This window comes from Anabas testudineus, chromosome 18, assembly GCF_900324465.2.
Source record: "Anabas testudineus chromosome 18, fAnaTes1.2, whole genome shotgun sequence".
Taxonomy (NCBI): domain Eukaryota; kingdom Metazoa; phylum Chordata; class Actinopteri; order Anabantiformes; family Anabantidae; genus Anabas; species Anabas testudineus.
Window position 1 is genome coordinate 23,797,421 of NC_046627.1, and position 20,011 is coordinate 23,817,431.

The following is a 20,011-nucleotide window of genomic DNA, read 5'->3' on the forward strand; positions in this document are numbered from 1 at the left end:
CATCGCCGTCTCCGTCTCTGTTCTCATTGTCTTTTGTGTACAGTTGTTTGTTTGCTTTCGCTGTGCTGGTCCACATCTCACATTCATCACTCATTTGTCATTCGTTTCATCCAATGATGTGCCATCTCTTGAGCCAGATAAGCAGACTCTCAGACACAATGTACCCAAACAAGGTGTTACAAAATCCTCCTCCTTAAAAGTTATGAAAAACAATTAGTTGATTATTCAAATGCATTGTCTTATAATTTGTGAATGACGTATGTAGCCCATAAATAATTTACTCTCAATGTTTTATCCAATCTGAATGTTGTCTATAATATAATCTGAAAAATAACTCCATACTAATGGATGACCCTTTATAAATTCAAGTTCTGCCCCTGAGAAACTTACTACACGTCACTGCTTATATGTACACAACACCAGTTTGTGTTTCTTATAGTTCTTGAGTAAATTAATCTTCTGACGCTGGTAGGTATCAATCTAAAATATACTCTTCACTCTATAAAGACTGTGTGAAAATCTATGTACCGATCAGTAGTACCAGCAGTATGTTTCGTGTTGTGCATTCCACACTGTCACTTTTAAGTCAAACATGAGTACCACTGTGTCGGCACCCGATGATACACAAAAGCCGAGACCTGTTTTCTCCGGTCTGTGTGAAAGCACCATGATGTTACACACTGTACAGGAAGTTTTTAGAGTTACAGTCAATAAACCAAGAACTCTGTACTCACAATTGAGTAAATACCGCAAATAAATTACTTAATGTACCCATAGAAAATGTCAATTAACACAAGACATTCATTTGTTTAATAATTTTATTTTGATAGTCAAGATTTTTTTCTAAACTGTCCTGGTACATTTCTCAGAAGTATAAGTAAATTTTAAGAAAGAAGAAGTTGATTAATTACTATTAATATTATTGCATAATAGTGATCACCGTATCTTTGATGCACTCAGTGAAGAAGCTTTAGTTCATTCTCAGTTTTCACTAAAGGTTATTTATTTTATTATTTAATTAGCCACAACACCTGACAGGTATAGCAAATAATATTGCTTATTTTGTTACAATGACACTCTGGTGATATATAAAGCAGCAAGTGAAGAGTTGCAGGTAAAAAGTATTGCAGCAGGTTTTGGAGGGTGTTCCCAGTATGCAGCACTCAGTAGCTACAAAAAGAGGTCCGAGAAGGGCCAACTGGTGAACCAGCACCAAGGTCACGGGCACCCAAGGTGCACAATGGGAGTGAAAGGACCAAAACTTGCAAAAAAATGTAATGCCTGCCATAACTGACAGGTGCCACAACTTGTGCCAATCCACCACCAAACGCACCTACACGGGCGTGTGAGAAGAAGATGATCTGATGAAGCCCATTTTCATGTGAGGCATGTAGACATCTGTGTGGGTGTGCATCGCTTAGAGGGAAAGACTTGACACTTGTCTTTCTTACCTATTTCGCAGAAGATAAAACTATAACATGCTGCATATATTAGCTGGTCTTTGCACCTCAACAAGGGAAGGCCAAAACCACAGGTTCACACTGAGAAAGAAGAAGCAGGGCTTAGTGTGACTCCTCTCTTCCTTCTCTCCATCTCCTCTGCCTTCATCTCTGTGCTCTAGGTTTGTGTGTGTAACATGTCATGTAGCTTGGAAATAAAGCAGGCAGGTGCTCATTGTGAAGCCATCAAGGACAAAGGGCCTTTATTCTTCTTTACTTCACTACAGCCCTTTTCAAGAAGTCAACAACTTTGTGACCATTGGACTGAGATCAACCTTCGCTGTGTCTACTATGTCGAAACCCTGCTGATCTGGACTAACGTGAGCCAGCACTGTTTACAAATGAAAGGTTATTCACACTAAACACATTTTTATGAAGTGCTTGTTGTATTTATGGCACGAGTGACAAAAAGAAATGCAGGCGATTATAAGATATTCAGAAATACACATATAAAAAACAATTCACAGAAAGAAGTATCAGCAGTCTCATTTATAACCTGAAGGTTCTCTTCATCTTACTTCCCTTTTTCTATCACTGCATCGCTATTTAAGTCCAGCAAAGACGCGACGAGTCATATAAACAGCAGCTGGACTGTTTCGTGTGCGTTTAAAAAAAAAACGTATAGAAAGAAATGAAACAAATGTTTCCTTTCATGAGTTATAGTTCCTATAAAACAGAAATCCAAATACATAAAATGGGAATTATGTTGCAACATTTTCTCTGCTATGATCGAGCTAGAATGATCTAGAGAGTGAAACATGCAGGACATTAAATTCCCATCTAGCCTAGTTCTCATACTGGATTATTGCTTTGAGTTCGTCTTCAGAAGGTTTAGTTGCAGTTGAAATCCCATTATCGGCTCATAGGTTGACTGATGAAGATCAGTGTTGGTCAGAGGCTCTACCTCACCTGTACTTTAATTTAAACAGATGTTCCAGATGTAGATTGACTCAAGCGAAACAAAATTAAAACAAACAACTCTATTTCTAATACAATTTCTAAACATATTCCTACATTGAACAATAACGTTGAAAGCCAATATGGCCAAATATGAACACGAAGGACTTTTTTTTGCTTCTTTTTGTTTACATTCCTTCCACGAGGACTCGTTTTTTCTTTCCAGTCTTCTTCTGCATCTCCGCTGTGTTGCTGATGCTGCTGGCTCTCTTCATCTGGTACACCACCTTAGCTGCTTCGTCCGAGAGCATCTGCAAAGGGGAAAAAGGTGAGAGATCAATCTGTAAAAGATGCTTTGTGGAAAGTTTTATTTTGTATTATGCTGATTCACGATCAAATGTCGTATTTCAAAGCAACACAAAGTAAAAAACTGAAAAGATAACATTTAAAATAAGTTAACAAGTGTACCTATAAATGTTTTCTTGCAGAGTTGATGTAGTATCAACTGCACTTGTTTTAAGTTCTTTAAGTTGATACTGAAGAGCAATTTCAAGATAAGCATCACCGTAATGATGCTGTTTGTTAACCCTACGCTCTGAAACTGTGCTGAGCTGAACAAATACACGAAGGAATGATTACCTGGGATTCTGTGCTGATGTCGTCACAGATTGCCGTCATGGTGTCCATCCAGTTGCCATAGATACTCTCATCTTTTCTGATCGGCCTATGCTCACTGTGGGGCAGAAAAAGGAAGTGTGTGCCCACAAAGCACCCTCAATATACACGTATAAAGACACACAAATGTCAAATATCACATCACATGGTATCTAATCACAGTTAGTATATGAACACAGCTGTTGTTATTATTCCTCTTACTTTTATTTACTGTTATTACTTAATTTTTTATTGCGATGTCATTGTTACCTGATTTGTTTAAGCAGGTCTTGTTGGGCTTTTAGTTGGCTCTGTGCTTCCTGCACTTGACCGTCCATGGTTAAACTGGCACAGAGTTGAGCACAGTGAACGCCAATGACAGCCATGTTGAGGCCGCCAACACTAATCCGACTTCACACCAGGAGAAAAAGGCAGATAATTTTAAAATTTCTCAAACGCAGTTCTCAGTATTTGATCAAACACTAAGTACATGATTAAGAACATTTCATAGACCTTGGTAATACGTGTTAGGTTTGGTAGTGTACTTTCAATATCCAGCTCTAGTTTTTTTACCTGCAGGTGGTAACTGGTCGCTGTTCAGTAATGATGCGAGTCACACTCTGTTGGTCTCTGGTCTTGAAGCGCAGCTGAAGTTGAAATGGAAGCGTCTGCCTCTGGAGTAAAACTAACACAAATACACATAATGTCCTTTTTTGTTTTATACTCTTAATTTCCTGTTCTTTGGTAGCCTCAAGACAAATTACACTTGTAATTGTAAGATGCTCCATTAATTCATCTTTTATTCTATTTGATCTGATCTGACACTGGCTAACAAAACACTCTGGAGTCCTCACAGTGTCAGTCGGCTACTAGGTCCCCACAATGTAATGTAAACCGACAGTAACATGCCAAAGTTGACTTGAAAACAGGCTTTACCCTCTGTAAATTCAGGTTTGACTGAAAACTGGAAGGTGATCTCCACCCCCTTTGTCACGTTTCCTATTTCTCTCAGCAGTTTGTGATTGCTTTCATCCTCATAAGGAAAATACCTAAAGAGAGAAAAAAGAATTGAAATCACTATAAATGAGCATCGTGTGTGTGTGTAGGCGGAGTTGTAAAAAACTGTGTGAACTACATAATGTTTACGACTAATTTTTAATCTGTTTTTGGTGAAATAACAGAAATAGTGGTTGTTTTTATCCATAACTAAGAAAAAATATGAATGATGGTGTTGACTGGAAAGTCAACAGTTAACTGATCACTTTGGCATCTGAGTCTCACGCAGGGGAAAGAATGAGAATAATTAGGAACAGAAATAAAGCCAATAGGTGTTGTGGCATATTTATTTTAAATAAATCACTACTTACACTCCATCAGAAGCAAGCAGTGTTGCGGTGACACCGGTTGCTAGGACGTTGTCCCTGGAGGCCGACTGAATCTCTGTTGCCACATTACCAATGTTGACAATATTCACCTGTGCATAAAATAAGTGAGGGAAGTCACGTTCATCGGTCCAAATCATTTCAATACATTCAAACTGTACATTCTGTAGTACATTACGAAAAGTATATGTTTTTTGGGAATGTTGTTTTTGACCACTAATGTACGGTACATTTCTGACAATGTTACAACAACAGTTTATTATTCCAGTTTTTCTGTGTCATGAAAATGAATTAATCTTCGGACACTAACTCTGATTTATTTCAACATTATACAAACAAATAAAGTAGTGTGCACTAATTTATTAGTACTGTACTTACTCTTCCTCCAGTCGAGTCTGCCAGTCTCCCAACATCAGCCAGGCGACAGTCTGTCCCTTCAAAAGTCATTACCGATATAATGACTCTGGAAGAAGCAAAGAAAAGGAATGTATTTTATTTGTATTCAATTAAATTCCCCAGTGACAAGTGACACATTACAAGTGAGGCTGGTCATCAACACAAAGGTGAAGACATGAATGGAAACAACTTAAATACCATTACATCTACATGTATGCTGTGCTTCTACATAGCAACACATTGTGGATATAGTACAAGAGTTTGTGTGTCCTCACCCACTCCCCACAGCCTGCAGAGCCAGCTGTCTGTAGAAATATGGAGTAAGGGGGGAGGACGGCAGAGAAGGAGATTCGTCCATCTCACCCAGTCCAATGTTTGCTCTGCCGTCAGTACACAAAATGACCTGTTAAAACACGGATAATCAGGAACTCCATTACCCACAAATCTTTTTTCTGCTAGTTGTCAGTCCAAGCAGGTGGCTTTCAGATGGGATCATGGTGAAAAGGTGAATTCTGCTCAGATAAAATGACGGAGAATAGTTTGTCCCTTAGTCCTTAGCAAACACAGTTGCAAACACAAACTGGTGTTTGATAATCAGGGTGGTACTTTTGCTTTAATCAGAAAATACGGTACGGTTGCTGGCTTCATCAATCTGTGAAAAGTGATGGCTTTAAGCCATGTAGACATTGATCATAAAAGCAACTATGATGGAGGGAGCCACAGTACATGTGTGAGATCAGACAGTACATCAAGTGACATATAATGTATGAGGCTATAGTTTTATTAACATGACGGACTTATCTAATGTTTTAGTGACATAAGCGTCTGAATATACTATACTATACTTTCTGGGATTCAGTTGTAGCTTTCAAAGCATCACTTCCACAATTGACTGGCAGATGTGCTGTATGTAATAACATTATTTCATCTAACTCTTTAATGTATAAAAGTCCTTTACTTACCTTCGAACCTGGATACCTCGATGCCAAGGCAACTGAGGCTAATGCTGCAGGACCGAGACACGTGGCTCCATGATCCCTAAGACTAGATACACAGCAAAATATATAGCAAAACAATCACAGAATAGTTCTGTACCAAAGTATAAAGAGCATTTAACCTGTCAGGACGCCGTCACTTACTCTTTGACCCGCTGTAATAACTGTTGGTAGGTCTCAGCAATGCAGTGTGGGATACTGTAAGATGCACCCTGCTGCCATATATGATCGTAGTCAACCAATGCCCAATCCCTGAGAGTGAGTGGAGTACGAGTACCATCACCATATATTACAACCTGTAAAACAAAGAAAGACTGGGTGAAAAGAAGGTTAGAGGGGCATGGTAACGTTTTTGTTAGACAGTATAATTTCACCTGCAAGTTAAAAATAATTTTACCAAATAACAGTTTAGAAAAATGTGGATCAAAGAAGTGGGAAATAGAAGTAGTGGACATACTGGTCACCTCCGAGGGGAAATCATCCTCTCATTAATATTCAGTCATTCAGGGTACAAAAAAGACAGATCAACAACTTCCAGAGTGTGGTAGTGTAGTGTCAGCATGGTAAACAGGGTGAACAGGGCTGAAGGGGATTTCTGAGTGACTTCACTGTACTGTACTGTACTGAGTATCTGGACTCCCTTGCTTTTTAAAATGTCTTTATTGAGGCTGGATTGAAATAATACTCAAACTAAGTGCAGCTACATATTATCTGAACCCAATGGGGGCTCAAAAATGACAAATCTACAACTTAATTTCTTTTACCTCATCACTGAACGTGACCAGTGCCACTCTCCTGCGAGGGGACTGCTGCAGCATGGATGACAGGACTTTCTGTAGGGCATCCTGGATGCCCTGCGAAAACAAAACCAAAGAGGATTATAACTGTAACATATATGAAAATATAATATGCACGATAAAGATTTGAGATCATTCTCTCCCAATGGTGGATATCTTACCTCTAGTCTGGATATGTGTGTTGAAGATCCATTACTTGCTTTAACCTGAAGTGAATGAAATATTAACAATATTTAGATTATCTTAAGGTAGTATGTTTATCTGGAGTCACCAGTTTCTTTTCTTATAGTACTGCATGATGATCTTCAGGTAGTGCTGTTACTGACTACTAACCTTTTTTTGTAAAATGCAAAAACATTATTTATTTTTATGATTATAAATATGTGATTAGAAAGTGTCCAATTTAGGGATTTTAACCACTTTAGAGAAACTTGAAAAGTTGTAGCAGAACATTTTTTGTTCATATATCTGTGACCCTGTGAGTCTGACCCCTAGTTTCAAAGCCACTGGGTTATAAATGACAAAGAAAATAACCTCTGTAGTGACGCTCATGCTGCCAGAAATGTCCACACAGAACACGACCAGCGTGTCCTCCAAGTTCTGGTAGTCGTCTTCGCTCTGGTTGGGCAGGTAAATGTCGTCGCTGCGCACACCAGCGCGCTGACCAATACACACTCTGCTCACGCTGTCATCTACCGTGTTCTCACATCCACAAAACTCACACAGCCATACCTGAGCAGGAGAACATATTTATTTGTGTCGTATTAGTTTAACTTACTCATGTGTTTTACCCACGTTCATTCCACAGATATGAAAAATCAATCATATAAACTCAAGTCAGTGAAGAACGCAGAAAAAACTAGATTGAAACAAAAAGGAAAACAGCACGTGTGAAATCAGTGACCACTCACATTCCTCTGTATCGAACTGAGACAGGACAGAGCAGCACTACACTTCCCACATATCACTGGGCTCTGAGAGCTCACCATGTCTGTGGCTGGTTAAGAAATAAGACAAATAATCAGGCAGATAGAAAAACATAAGATGGAACAGGTGTGTTCGTCTGAGTGTGTCCTCTGACCATTTCTCATGTCCACTAGTTTTCCAATACTGAGGGACACGATGTTGACGTTGGCTCTCAAACAGCTGTCTCCTTTCAGCCTGTCAACTGATGACACAAGGAAAGGGAAAGGAAGGAGAGGAAAAGGTATTTCTTTAAAAAATGCGAGACAACTTAGAGACAGGAGGGACGAAAGTCAAATATAACCCACCTCTGGGTGGCACAGGAGGAGGGAGGGAGAGCGGGCCCACAGGAGGATGGAACGAAGGAAGAGGCGGGAGAGGGAGGGAAACAGGTCGAGGTTTCCTCAGACGACGAGGAGGCAGCGGAGGAGGAGCAGGATCTGGGAAGTAAGAACAAAAGAACAGAAAGACTATGACACATTTTGATATTGACAATAATGAAAGTAAAGACTACATCTTTGTGCAGGCGTGAGCCGTGCAGCAGCCTGTTGACTCAAAAAACGTTATTAATCCCAGAAGGAAATAGTTTTGCCTCGTTACAGTAAGAAAAGGAACCACAACTAGAAAAGATCCAACACCAACACAAATACAGAATAACCTCAATACAGAAAACTCAGTATATAAACAGAATATGTCAGATGGAAAACAGCTCAATCTTTCATGTGGTGTATATACTGAGTTTTCTGTTTCAGTTACTCTTTTCCATAGGATGTCTTTTGTTTTCTTTTCTTTCATTTTCTTTTCTTTCTTTTAGTTAAGTAACTACTTTAGGAAATTAAGTTAAACCCTCTCAGATCATGTTGTTCGAGAGAGATTACATTCGTTTCTGTGTGGACACCCACGTACCCACAAAAACTATTTGCTGCTTTCCCAACAACAAACCCTGGTCAACAGGGTTATCAAGGAAGAAAGACATTCACGTCAGGAGACAGGGGGGCAGCGAGGAGGGTCCAGAGACTGCTGTCTGTCAGGATCAGTTCACTACCTACTCCTCTGTCGCTCCCACACATGACTCAGCCACTTCCCAATCAAGGTGAGTAGAGCGCTTAACAGCCTTCACCCCACAAAGGCTGCAGGGCCAGATGGAGTCCACCCAAGGGTGCTGAAAGTCTGTGCTCCTGAGCTTTGTGGTGTTCTTCAACACATGGAGAACTCTGGAGAGAGTTCCTCTTGGGTGGAAAAAGTCATGTGTAGTTGCAGTGAATAAGACGCCATGTCTTCAATGACTACAGACCAGTGGCTCTGACCTCACACATTATGAAGGTTTTTGAGAGGCTGATGCACCATGCTGCCGACGTTTTATGAGTCTGTGGTTCCAGTGTCATCTTCTTTGCTGTGGTCTGCTGGGGCGGCAACATGAAGGCGACAGACACTAACAGGCTGAACAAACTGATCAGGAGGGCTGGCTCTGCTCTGGGGGTGGAGCTGGACCCTCTACATGTTGTAGCTGAGGGGAGGATGCTGTCCAAACTCCTCTCAATCAGGGACAATCCCTCCCACCCACTACACGGTGTGCACACAGTTTTTGTCTTGATGTTATTTTGTATTAGTGTTGGAGTAGGTCTTTTCTGGTTGTGGTTCTTTCCTTCTGTCTGAATTGAAGCAGCTGTAACAAGTGTTTTCTTCTTGAATCTTGACTCTTAATCTGTGTCTTAGTTGAACCTCTGCCCCAGTCAGAGTCTTGGCTTTGTAACCGTAACAAACTAAGACAGGCCTGGTTTTCTGTAACGTGACAAATATTTGTCGTGATTTTCACAATCAATTAATCACAGGTCTGCTACACAGCTAAAGCACAGTGTGTTAAAACCACAGCTCCACTTATGTTAAATATGATATAATCTTGCTTCTCACATCTGGTGTCAGGACCTTATCTTTTGTAAACTAGGTCTGTCTGTAATTTCTCACTAAACTGTGTCGCTATGAATCATTATGATATATTTTATGCACTGAGAAGCACCTTCTGCATGGCACGCGTAGCTGCAACATTAAAAGCTTCATCAAACATTTTAAATAACAAATAACAGCTGTATCTCTGGCACAGCATTTAGTGTTTTTTAGTAATATTACATTAGAGGAAGTTGAAGACGCCACAAAATTGCCATGTAAAGGTTTCGCTGTCACTGTTTCTTCATTTCTGTCTGTCTGTATGAATTAAATATTCCCTGTGGTAACATAAATACATTAATTCCAGTGGTTATTTATCATAATAATTTAGAATTAAAAATATGTATAATAAACTCATTGAATGAGATACGGTAAAAACATCAGAACATTTCTTTCTAGTAGGAAAAACGTATGAGATGGTGATGATGACGTGAATAATTTAATGTCTTTTTATACATGTGTCTCAGAGGAAACAAGGCTCTTTTGACTGATCATTTTAAAAATGAAAACCGTGATGACAAACGGTCTGCACTACACAAGCTTAGCTGTAGCTTTAACTTTGTTTTCAGTCAGTGAGTACTGATCAGCGATATACAGAGAACACCACATCCTCCTGTTTGTCTGTTTGAATCAGCTTGTAAAAGAGCCAGTCTAACCTTTGTATTTTTTATCCTCTTCTCCAGGAGGAACCCTACCTACCTACTTAGTGTGAGTAAGGTTTCTTGTTTACGTGACAGTTAAGAAGAACGTCAACTGGAACCAGGTTACTTAAGTGCACGTGAACGCCCTGCACATCTGTCTTTGTGAATACTTTTTAACTGTCAAATAAGAATTTCGAGGACTGAAATTAATAACAGTTTTGTTTCTGAATTATCAGCCAGCATTTTTTTTTCTGGACTTTCCCTGGTTGAAGTGCTGCCTCTACATCTCCTTCAATGTGCTTCTCTGCTATTCTGCATTTGCAAGCATGCCCACACACACACACACACACACACACACACACACACACACACACACACACACACACACACACACACACACACACACACACACAGGAGCGTTACTGTTTCATATGCTTTCCTGTTATGTCACTGCAATACTCTTGAGAATTGATGAATAGTCTACACAGAAAAACAACAGTTTAAAAACTCTAAGGTTTTACAAGTATGTGTTTGTTGACATGTTTGCATGTGAACTCGAGAATTACCTTCTTGTTTAACAGCCACTATGTTGTTATATTCACTTTCAGTCACAGATGCACCTGTGGATAAAGGGAAATCAATTTACTGAGACAGGTTTATGGCGCCAAAACACTAAATAAGCCACTTTAAATTAAACGGAAGAAAAAAATCGAATTAAATAGACTTTGCTATGGGTATTGTCGTCATACATTGTACACAAGGAAAGAAATTAAGGTTAATTTGTGACGTCATATGTAAAAACATGTAAATACCAAAACAGAGTTCAGAAACATAAAAAGCATTATATGAAATATATGAGTACATTAGCACTGATCATTACTGGTATTATTTTATTTTAATGTTCCAGAGTTCAGGGGCAAAGACAGCAAACGTTCACAGTCAAAAGGTTTTTAGAAAATATTATAGAATTCAACTCGCTCACCTGCTCCACCAGTGCTCCAATCACATACAACATGACTGCATGCAAACTCCATCTGAGACACATAAATACACCAAAATATTGTTATTATTATTATTATTATTATTATTATTATTATTATTATTATTATTATTATTATTATTATTATTATGTTTTTTACAGTCCGGAAAACCCTTCAATAGTGTTGTAGAAATGTAAGATACTAAAATCACACAGATCAACAATACGACATCAGCGGATCAGCTTCCTGGCACTCTGAATATATTGTCACCGTGGCAACCGGGGCCTTGATTTCGTTATTTTTCTAGTTAACAGGTGGCTGAGTAAAACCATGAAAGCAGACATTTCCTGTTTGAACAATTGTTAGTGAAAAGAGAAAAACATGGTGCATAAAGGCCCGGTAAGCGTTACGATCAACCCGAAATGTGTCTAACAGTATGTTTAAAGACTGATCAACACATGTGCAATAGTTTGGAGAAACTCATTAAGGCCTCAAAATAAGCATTAACACCACTGAGTTCACCAAGCAGGAAGTAGAAGGGTTTCCGTACAACAACCTTAATTGGAAATATCAAGCATTAATGTCTGTTACAGGGGTGAGATTGGTAACAGCTAATAACTAATTACCCTGTGTGTCTCTAACCACAAGGTCAACATCATGACCCAAAGATGTAACCAACAGGTTGAGCCCCTCGCTCCGCCGCTCAGTGTTCTGCTCCTGGAAAGGGTGGATTTCTGATGTGTAACGGGTGAAACTACGTTTCACTTTCCTGCACTGAGTCGAGGTACGACTGAAACATTTTATTTATCTACATCTACTGAATCAGAAGCTAATTTGATAATGAATTGAAACAAAAATACCAACAGTTTCCTGTCCCATCATCTCAAATATGATCATTTGCCGTTTTTCCTGTTTAGATTATTATACGTTATATCTAGATAAATACCACCACTGTTGCTTCTAGGCCAAACAGAAAGAAAAGCTATTTGAAAACGTCACCTGGAGATTTTTCATGATGTTTTGACCTTAGACACAGAAAAACAAAGTGTGGGAACCTTTCAAAGCAGGTGGCGTTGTGATGCCAGACTTAAATCTCACTGTAGTCATCCAGACCAAGGCAGGTTAAGTACTGTCATTAGGTTCCTGCAATTGTGCACAGATATCACATATTATTTGATATTTTATTTATTCAGGCTAGTTTGCCTGAAAGGGTTCAGCTCTTCTTACATTAACAGTTGCACACATTCACACCTGCCCACCTACGACCACAGCCTTTCCACTGAACAGCTCAGCTGGGCTCTGGGGTGGCTCACCACACCACAGGGGCGTTTATGAAGGCACGTCAATGAACTGCTATTTCACACTTTACCACAAGATTCAGTCCTTCCAGTCCAGGGGACGTTCCAGCCTCTAATACCATTCGCTAACCATTAGGCCCCAATCTTCTCATGTTTCTGCTTCCAACCATTTATGTTGGTCATCATACAACTTATTCAAATTAAGAGTTTCATCACAAAATACAAACTAGATGAAACTGTTACTTTTATTTCAGATTTAATTTGTACGCTGAAAAAATGCTAAAGTCACAGTTCCACATTTTGTGTTCGTGCCTAGAGTTGGACAAGAAGGCCGATTTCGCTGTCGAATCATATATCAAATGACTCTACTGCCAGCAGCTCATGCACAAAGACTCAAAGCGCAGGGAGAAGCGATGGCGTTAGCAGGCAGGACACCCACTAAAGCGGAATAAACACATTGCCCATTATGTCTTGTTTGATGTATCTCTGCAAAAACCCACGTTTAAAATATAGAAAAGAAAAACAAACTAATTGCCACAGCAGCTAACCATATCCTGGCTGTATAGATATGAGTGGTATACATAGACACATCTACCAGAAATGTCAAACTAATACATTCAAAGGTTCTTAAAATATACTCGGTCTGAGACAACGTAACAAGTGCTTTATTGTCAACCACTTAACTCTAAGTAATAAACTAGAACTGATCTTATTACGTTCAATCCAGACTCTGGATTATTGTGCCCAGTAATATATCCTCTCCCATCATGCACTCTGGGCGTTTACGTTGGACAAGTAAACTGTTTAAAGGGCTGCTTGAGGTCTTTTTTTTGGTTTATTTTCCACATATATTTGCATTTCCAAAAAAGTACAATGATTTACTTCAACAGAAATAAATCAGATTAGATTTATTTAGCTATTGCTCATTATTTATAACAGCAGGTGTCACTTACTGCACTGTATCTACAAATGTCTGTCTCACTATGATTTAAGTATGGGACAGTAAACATCAAATGCTCTCTGGTTCCCCTGATGCTGTGACATATGTCAATGCTGAAGGGAACATGAGGGAATTCACAACACATATGGAAAGTTTCTAATTTCACTGATATACACTCACTTTGTGTTTCTACTATAACAGTTAAAACACAAACATCAGTCGTGAGCCCTGGATTTTGTATTTGATGACAGGGAACACACACAAACACACACATTACAACAAAAGAGGAATTACCTTTGCCGTGGTCTGTGTACAGCAGTGTTGTTAAAACTGAAAGCGAGTGCTGTAGGTTCTAATATAGTATGCGCATGTGTGGGCGTGTTCAAAGTCAAGCAACGCTGCCGGTGCATGTTTGAGACTCGTGTGTCAGGAAGTTGGTGCAAAAGTCAAGAGAGAAATGAAAGTAGAAAGGAAGAAAGAAAGAAGAAGAACAAAAGCTTTGTATGTACAGATGTTTCCAACATCCAAAAGAGGAAAAATAAACACATAGAAAGAGCAGTATATACCAAAGCCAATCTGGAATGAATGTGTCTGTGTTTGTGAACATATGTGTCACAAACTGTGACCCCTGCAGCAGCCATGATGTCACCCCTGCTGAAGAGCCCTCGTTTGTTGACACCTCTCCGCTCTGACTTCTTGGATCAAATACACGTTGATCTGATTGTATTAAAATGCCATAAAAAACAAACACTCACACTTTGTAAAAAAATTAATAGTTTATTAAGTGGTTTTAATTCATGTAGGATCATAGATGACAGTATGTCAGTGGAGATTCTCAGTCCTGGTGAAGTTTTCTGGAAGGTGAGTCATGGTAACTGGACTTCCTCTTTGCCAAGATGGAAGTCCAGTTACCATGACTCACCTTCCAGATAAAAGTTCACACTGCTTACACCAGCTGTTCCAGCTTCAGCACACTGGGATACACCCCGCTCATTACACACGTCTGTCCATCTGTTTGAACATCCGTCTGTCCATCCCACTCTTGTGAACGCGATATCTCAAGAAACACCTTGAGGGAATTTCCTCACATTTGGCACTAATGTCCACTTGGACTAATTACAGTTTGAAGGTCAAAGGTCAAGTTTTTGTGTGTGAAGATAAAAAAACAGCAATACAAAGAATGAAAGTCTTCATATTTGGCTAAAATGTCCACTTGACCTTATTAATTAGTGTGTCTGATGGTCGAAGGTCAAAGGTGCCTTTTCTGATTCGGAATGTTTTATATATAGTATGCACTGGTAACATATGAAATCCAGCTGCTACTATGTCGTATCAAAGAGTATTACTTGTGCTAAATCTAGTTCTTCGTATGATACTAGTATGTTATTGCTTGCCAAAAAGCTAAACGTCAATGAGAATCACACATTGTTTGTTTGAGTAAGTTATTGAAGCATGATATTGTTCTGGTAGTAATCATTTTTGCTCTGATTTGCTGTGTTACTTCTGAGCCTCTAGAACTTCCACAACAGCTCTCAATATGGCTGCTACAGCCACTGCGCCAGGGTCAGGCAGGGTGATCCGCTCAGCGGCGATATAGCTGGCTCGCCCTGCCTTTGCTGTAAGGTTGCGTGTCTCCTCTGCTCCCAAGGTTGCTTTCTAGAAAGACAAGAAAGGAAGCCAGACCACGAGGCGATTCAGGAAATATATGAACGAACGCACACACGGACACACACTGCAAAGAGTCAGTCATTGAGAAAATCAAAAGGGTTTTCAGTTTCTAAAGACAATTTATTAGTTTAAAAAGCTAAGTTATGGCCTGGTGGCACTGTAGACACCTATAGACTACATACAGTATGTTACAGTACCTGCACAGCAGCCTGTAGTATAGCCATGTGTCCACCAGGTTGTGATGTGGTTAACTTCATCAGCTCATCCACGGCAGGACACAAGGCATCCAACTTATCAAACAAGAAAGGAAGAAAAGCTTTTAGTGTATTCACTATTTTGTAATGCATGAAAAGTAGAATGGAAATGACACAACAAGTCTCTTACCATTGTTCTGTCTCCAGGGTCGGCACCACCATATCTGGAGGATGGTTGACATGGTTTTTAGATTAATATGAACTGTTTTTAATTGTTTATTTCACTTAATATTTGCATTACACCCATGTTGTGCAAGAACTGCTCTTTTACTGTAAAACCAAAATGGAATGTGGAAAGAAGTTTCAAAATAAAACTGTTACCAGCTGTTTCAGCACTTCTGATGACATTGTTATTAATACTATCTCAAAAGGAATTATACAGAAATGATGCTATATTTTAACAAGAAATCAAAATGTATACATCCTCCTCCTCAATCACAAAATGAAATAATTCTTCATATTTGGCCCTTATATTTACTAACACAACAACACGCAGATTAGATTTACATGTATGCTGTAGGTGTACAAATAAAGTGAACGCAGTCAGTCAGCCCCACACCTTCTCATGGCCTGTGTCCCAGCATGCACTGCACTGGCCCAGGCTGCAGCATTGCTCTGCGTCTCAGTCACATGACCAGCTGCAGCAGTCAGAAACAAACTATACAACTGAAAGACACATGGATAAGACAGTGCATGCTCTCAGTTATTTCAAAAATGTTGGTCCTAACGATCAAAGAAAGTGGAAAACTTACCGCTCCTGAAGATCCGCCCATCTTCTCCTGCACCAATCTAGCAAGGACTGATAACAGTTGCCCAGGGCAACCAGGGATCACATGATCCTGCAGCCACTCCTGAATAACTGAATAATAATAATTAACAAATATATTCATTTTTCTCCAGCTTTCACACTGTATTCAAACTTCCTGTACTCATTATGCTGCAGTTGGGACTCCACGCAGTTTTTTACCTTTAGCTGCTTGTGCATGGGTATTCCCACAGTCTCCGTCCCCAGCAGCGCGGTCCAGGGAGTTGAGCTCTTCCTGTTTATCTAACAGTGTGGAACAAATCATCTGTAACACTTGACGCATCACTGGACTCAGTGGCCCTGGCAGGAAAAAAAAACATATGCATAGTTTGTTTGGCGGGGGGTATTTTAATTACACACTTTTAATAAATGTTTTCAGAATAATACCAAAAAATATAACTACATATTGTAATAAGTAGTATAATAAGTAAATAGCAATATTACTTAAAAAACTAACCTTCAGTGTATGTGTCCTCCTGAGGTCGCGTGCTTGTGGCTGGAGGATCAGTTATGTAGCTGCGGCCCGTCACACACACGCTGCTGAGGTTAGGCCAGGCGGGAGCGCTAGTCTTAGCGTCTGTATGGAATCAGGGATGTTGAGCATGAGTGTGTATGTGTGTGGGGTTTGCACATGTGCGTTGTCTGTACAGTAAACATGAAACTATACACTGTTTGTATCGTATATAATCTCTCTCTCTGAGTGAGATGAGAACATCATTTTGTGTTTGAAGTACAGAGCTGAGATCAGGTTGTGTTTAGCTCAGCATCACATTAAGCTGGCTGGGCTTTTCCAAACTGAAAAACATGCCTTCTAATACCTGTGAACTTGTCACATTTTCTCATGTCTCCTGTTTGCCTAACCTGTAAATAAACTGATGAGCAAAAAAGATTAGGGGAGTTAGGCACTGAGCAGTTTAGAGCACTAGCTTCTCTAACCCTCCCAGTGGTTTTGGGCAGAGTCTCTGGTTTCAGTTTCAACAAAGCCAAAGACATCAAAAAGCAGAGTGTCTGCCCCGGAAGTAGGAGACTTTTGATCCCAGTTTGTACTCTAGACCTTGTCTGTTCTTATCTAACTTTATTTCCCCAAATGTTGAACTATTTTTTTCATAGGCTAAGCAGTAGGCTAGTGTGTGTCAGAAGTGCTCACCAAACAGTCTCAGTGTTTCCTGATTGGCTTTCATCAGCGTCAGTGACACTCCAGTCATCTCCAGTGATGTCATGAAGGACCCAGACATCACCCTGGCAACCTCGACCCCACGATTCTCTGTAACCGTGGAGACCGCCAATTACATTGCACAACATCCTCAGAGACCACTGAGGTCGAAACAAGATTTGAAAATCTAATTCGCTGTCAGTTCCTTGACCTACAGGTCCCTGGCTGCAAGTGGGTCATTTTAATGGATGTAAACACACACACGGATAAAAAATAAATAAAATAAAATAGTCGAGCAAATCACCTAATTTCTGCACAGAAACACACACACACACACACAAATTACCCAGACAGATGACAGCCGCTCTGGCAACTATGGCCATCTCCAAACAGGACAGAGCTCCGAGGTTGTTCACACACACAACCACTCTGTCTCCTGTGAGGAAAAATAAGAAAACTATAAGTAATGCTGCAAACATTTAAAGTCTGTAAAAAAAATAGCGATTTAACGAAGACTAATCAGCGCACCTGACTTCAGAGGCAGATGTGATTGGCTGTCAGGGTTGGTCATGTGATCTAGCATGGTTTTCACCACCTCATCTGCGAATCCCACCTGATTAACAAGACACAGTAAATGAGTGAAACTAATTAAAAAACGAGAAGTAGAAGTAGGATAAACAAAGTCAGACAAGCAATAGATTTAGACTGGTACTATTTGAACTGTACTTACTTTGGATCTTTTGATTCCAGGTTCACCGTGGATTCCTGAAGAGTATGGGAAAAACAATCAATATTCAGAAATGCCCAAGGTTTCTACAACTCTCTCCATCAACGCATGTGTCAGTTTGTTCCTGCTGTCATTTGGGGACAATTGATTATTTTCATTATGTGTTGATTCAAGGATTAAAAATTTAATAACGTTAACAAGACAAAAAATGGTATAAGGCCCAAAATCTGGCTTTGTTCTTATCTCACAGTACTTTTTACCCATCTCCCTTTTCTCTCTCTCTCACTGCCCTTACCCAGTCCCAGCTCCATGTCTCCCGGTGGCAGGACAAATGAAGGCAGGCAGCCTGGGACGCTGCATGGAGACAGACTCACCCCCAGTGTACCTGGAAAACAAGCCACCAACAAAAGCTTAGTACTGTGAGGAGTTTCCCAGGGACCACAGGGTATTACAGGAATGAAGGAGAGACTCACCGATTCCCTTCAAAACCTCTGTCACTTTGGAAACAATCTGGTCCAATGAGCAGCCTTCCTGAGCCAGGGCACCTGCCAGCTGACAGAAAGTGTGAGGAGTATTAAAGGCAGACAACATGAGGTGGAAAGGGCATGGACAACAAAGAATAACAATGGATAAAAGATCAAGAATAAGCTTTAATGGTGAAAAATACTGTCCTTTACCTTGTGTATGAGCACAGTGCCACACAAGCCTCTCCTCCCAGCCTTACTGGGTCGGTCAAAGGCACAGTCCTCTGCAACAATTACCATATCAACAGCGACACCGTGGTTACGGGCCTGCTCTGCAGCCAGTCCAAAGTTGAGGCGATCGCCGGTGTAGTTTTTAACAATGAGAAGGACCCCAGAGGCTCCTGAGGAGGGAGGAGGATTGATTACCTTCATTATTTCTTAAAGAAACAGTCACCTTAGTGGCTTAAACCTGTTTTTACACAATATACTTTTCCCTTCCCCACTGTTTGCTGTAGTGATGACTCCTTGTAAAGGCACATTCGCACCATTTTGTACTGTGCAAGTATTTAAATATGGGAAACCCCTAAAAGGCAAAACTCTAGTGGACATTACCTGCATTGTACAAGCTGAGAATGGCAGCTAGGATACTGGCAGGAGGTGGAGATGCAAATACTCCACCTGCTACAGCTGCTGACAGCATCCCTGCACCAACATAACCTGGAGACACCGAGACGGCGGGGTTAAACAGCGAGAAATAAACACTAAGATGACACACGGCCTGCTCTGTGTCGCAGTTTCAAGCATTAAAAAGCCCTACCCCCGTGTGCCGGCTCGTGTCCCGACCCCCCTCCTGACAGCAGGGCCACTTTGCCCCTCAGGTTCTCCAGGTCCGACCTCAGTACGACTCTGTGGCCCTTCAGGAGAGAGAGGCCTCCGTTGGCCCTGACGAGGCCACAGACAGCCTCGTCCACACAGCTGTCCACGGAGTTGATCAACTTCTTCTGGGGCTGAGAGGAACAATGAACAACATCCACACAAACCAAAAGAGCAGAGGCACACATGAACTAAAGATATGTCTGTGTCAACTACCTGAATTACTAATAATGCATCAGTAATAATGATCTTCAGTAACTTCTGCATGAGGTCATTTTACATTGGGGTAGTGGAAGTTACATTTCTACTGTGTGTCTGAATGAAGTGGTGATTTATGTCAGTAAACCAAATACGCACTTAAATCCAAGGTTAGAGAAACTACAAATACAACACAGTATAAATTCGGGGGTTTACAGCCTTTGGTGCCGTTATCACTCCAAATGGACTCTGATCTCTTTGAATTACAAGTACGCAATGCGAACTCAGTCATTGTGGAAACAACGCGTTATTCTTTATGACAGCAACATTTACAGACACTCATGTCATCTCTTCATTGGTGTGCAATCAAGTATTTGTTTTGATTTAACTTCACCTGCATATTAACTTCCCTTGGTGCGTTTCCCTTCCGAGAGCAGATGACAGCAGCAGAGTTTAGGTCAGGGAGATTTCGCATGGACGACA

At 40.3% G+C, this 20,011-nt stretch overlaps 2 protein-coding genes across 3 annotated transcripts; both read right to left on the reverse strand.

Annotated features, from left to right (window-relative positions):
• Positions 1-1,571: 1,571 nt before the first annotated feature.
• si:dkey-9k7.3 (circularly permutated Ras protein 1) lies at positions 1,572-13,733 on the reverse strand. Of its 2 annotated transcripts, none has more exons than XM_026353372.1 (19): positions 13,681-13,733; positions 11,151-11,202; positions 10,735-10,788; positions 7,892-8,023; positions 7,702-7,788; positions 7,532-7,617; positions 7,155-7,352; positions 6,782-6,826; positions 6,588-6,677; positions 5,968-6,119; positions 5,791-5,872; positions 5,104-5,231; positions 4,811-4,895; positions 4,418-4,524; positions 3,987-4,099; positions 3,624-3,735; positions 3,321-3,461; positions 3,036-3,129; positions 1,572-2,707 (listed from the first exon to the last, which is right to left on the reverse strand). In XM_026353372.1, exons 2-19 carry the CDS (start codon positions 11,200-11,202, stop codon positions 2,585-2,587), a joined length of 1,881 nt encoding a protein of 626 aa, XP_026209157.1. In that variant the 5' UTR covers positions 13,681-13,733; the 3' UTR covers positions 1,572-2,584. The 2 variants fall into 2 exon arrangements, with proteins under 2 accessions (XP_026209157.1, XP_026209156.1); XM_026353371.1 differs by lacking the exon at positions 13,681-13,733 and adding an exon at positions 12,204-12,291 and having other exon boundaries at positions 2,573-2,707.
• Positions 13,734-14,176: 443 nt separating this feature from the next.
• Positions 14,177-20,011, reverse strand: tkfc (triokinase/FMN cyclase). The gene is made up of 17 exons (XM_026353525.1): positions 19,923-20,011; positions 19,275-19,464; positions 19,070-19,174; positions 18,671-18,858; positions 18,467-18,545; positions 18,289-18,378; positions 17,997-18,031; positions 17,795-17,879; positions 17,613-17,702; positions 17,261-17,377; positions 16,571-16,690; positions 16,276-16,413; positions 16,061-16,167; positions 15,868-15,974; positions 15,439-15,472; positions 15,252-15,344; positions 14,177-15,042 (listed from the first exon to the last, which is right to left on the reverse strand). The coding sequence occupies exons 1-17, from the start codon at positions 20,001-20,003 to the stop codon at positions 14,884-14,886; spliced, it is 1,818 nt and encodes a 605-aa protein (XP_026209310.1). The 5' UTR covers positions 20,004-20,011; the 3' UTR covers positions 14,177-14,883.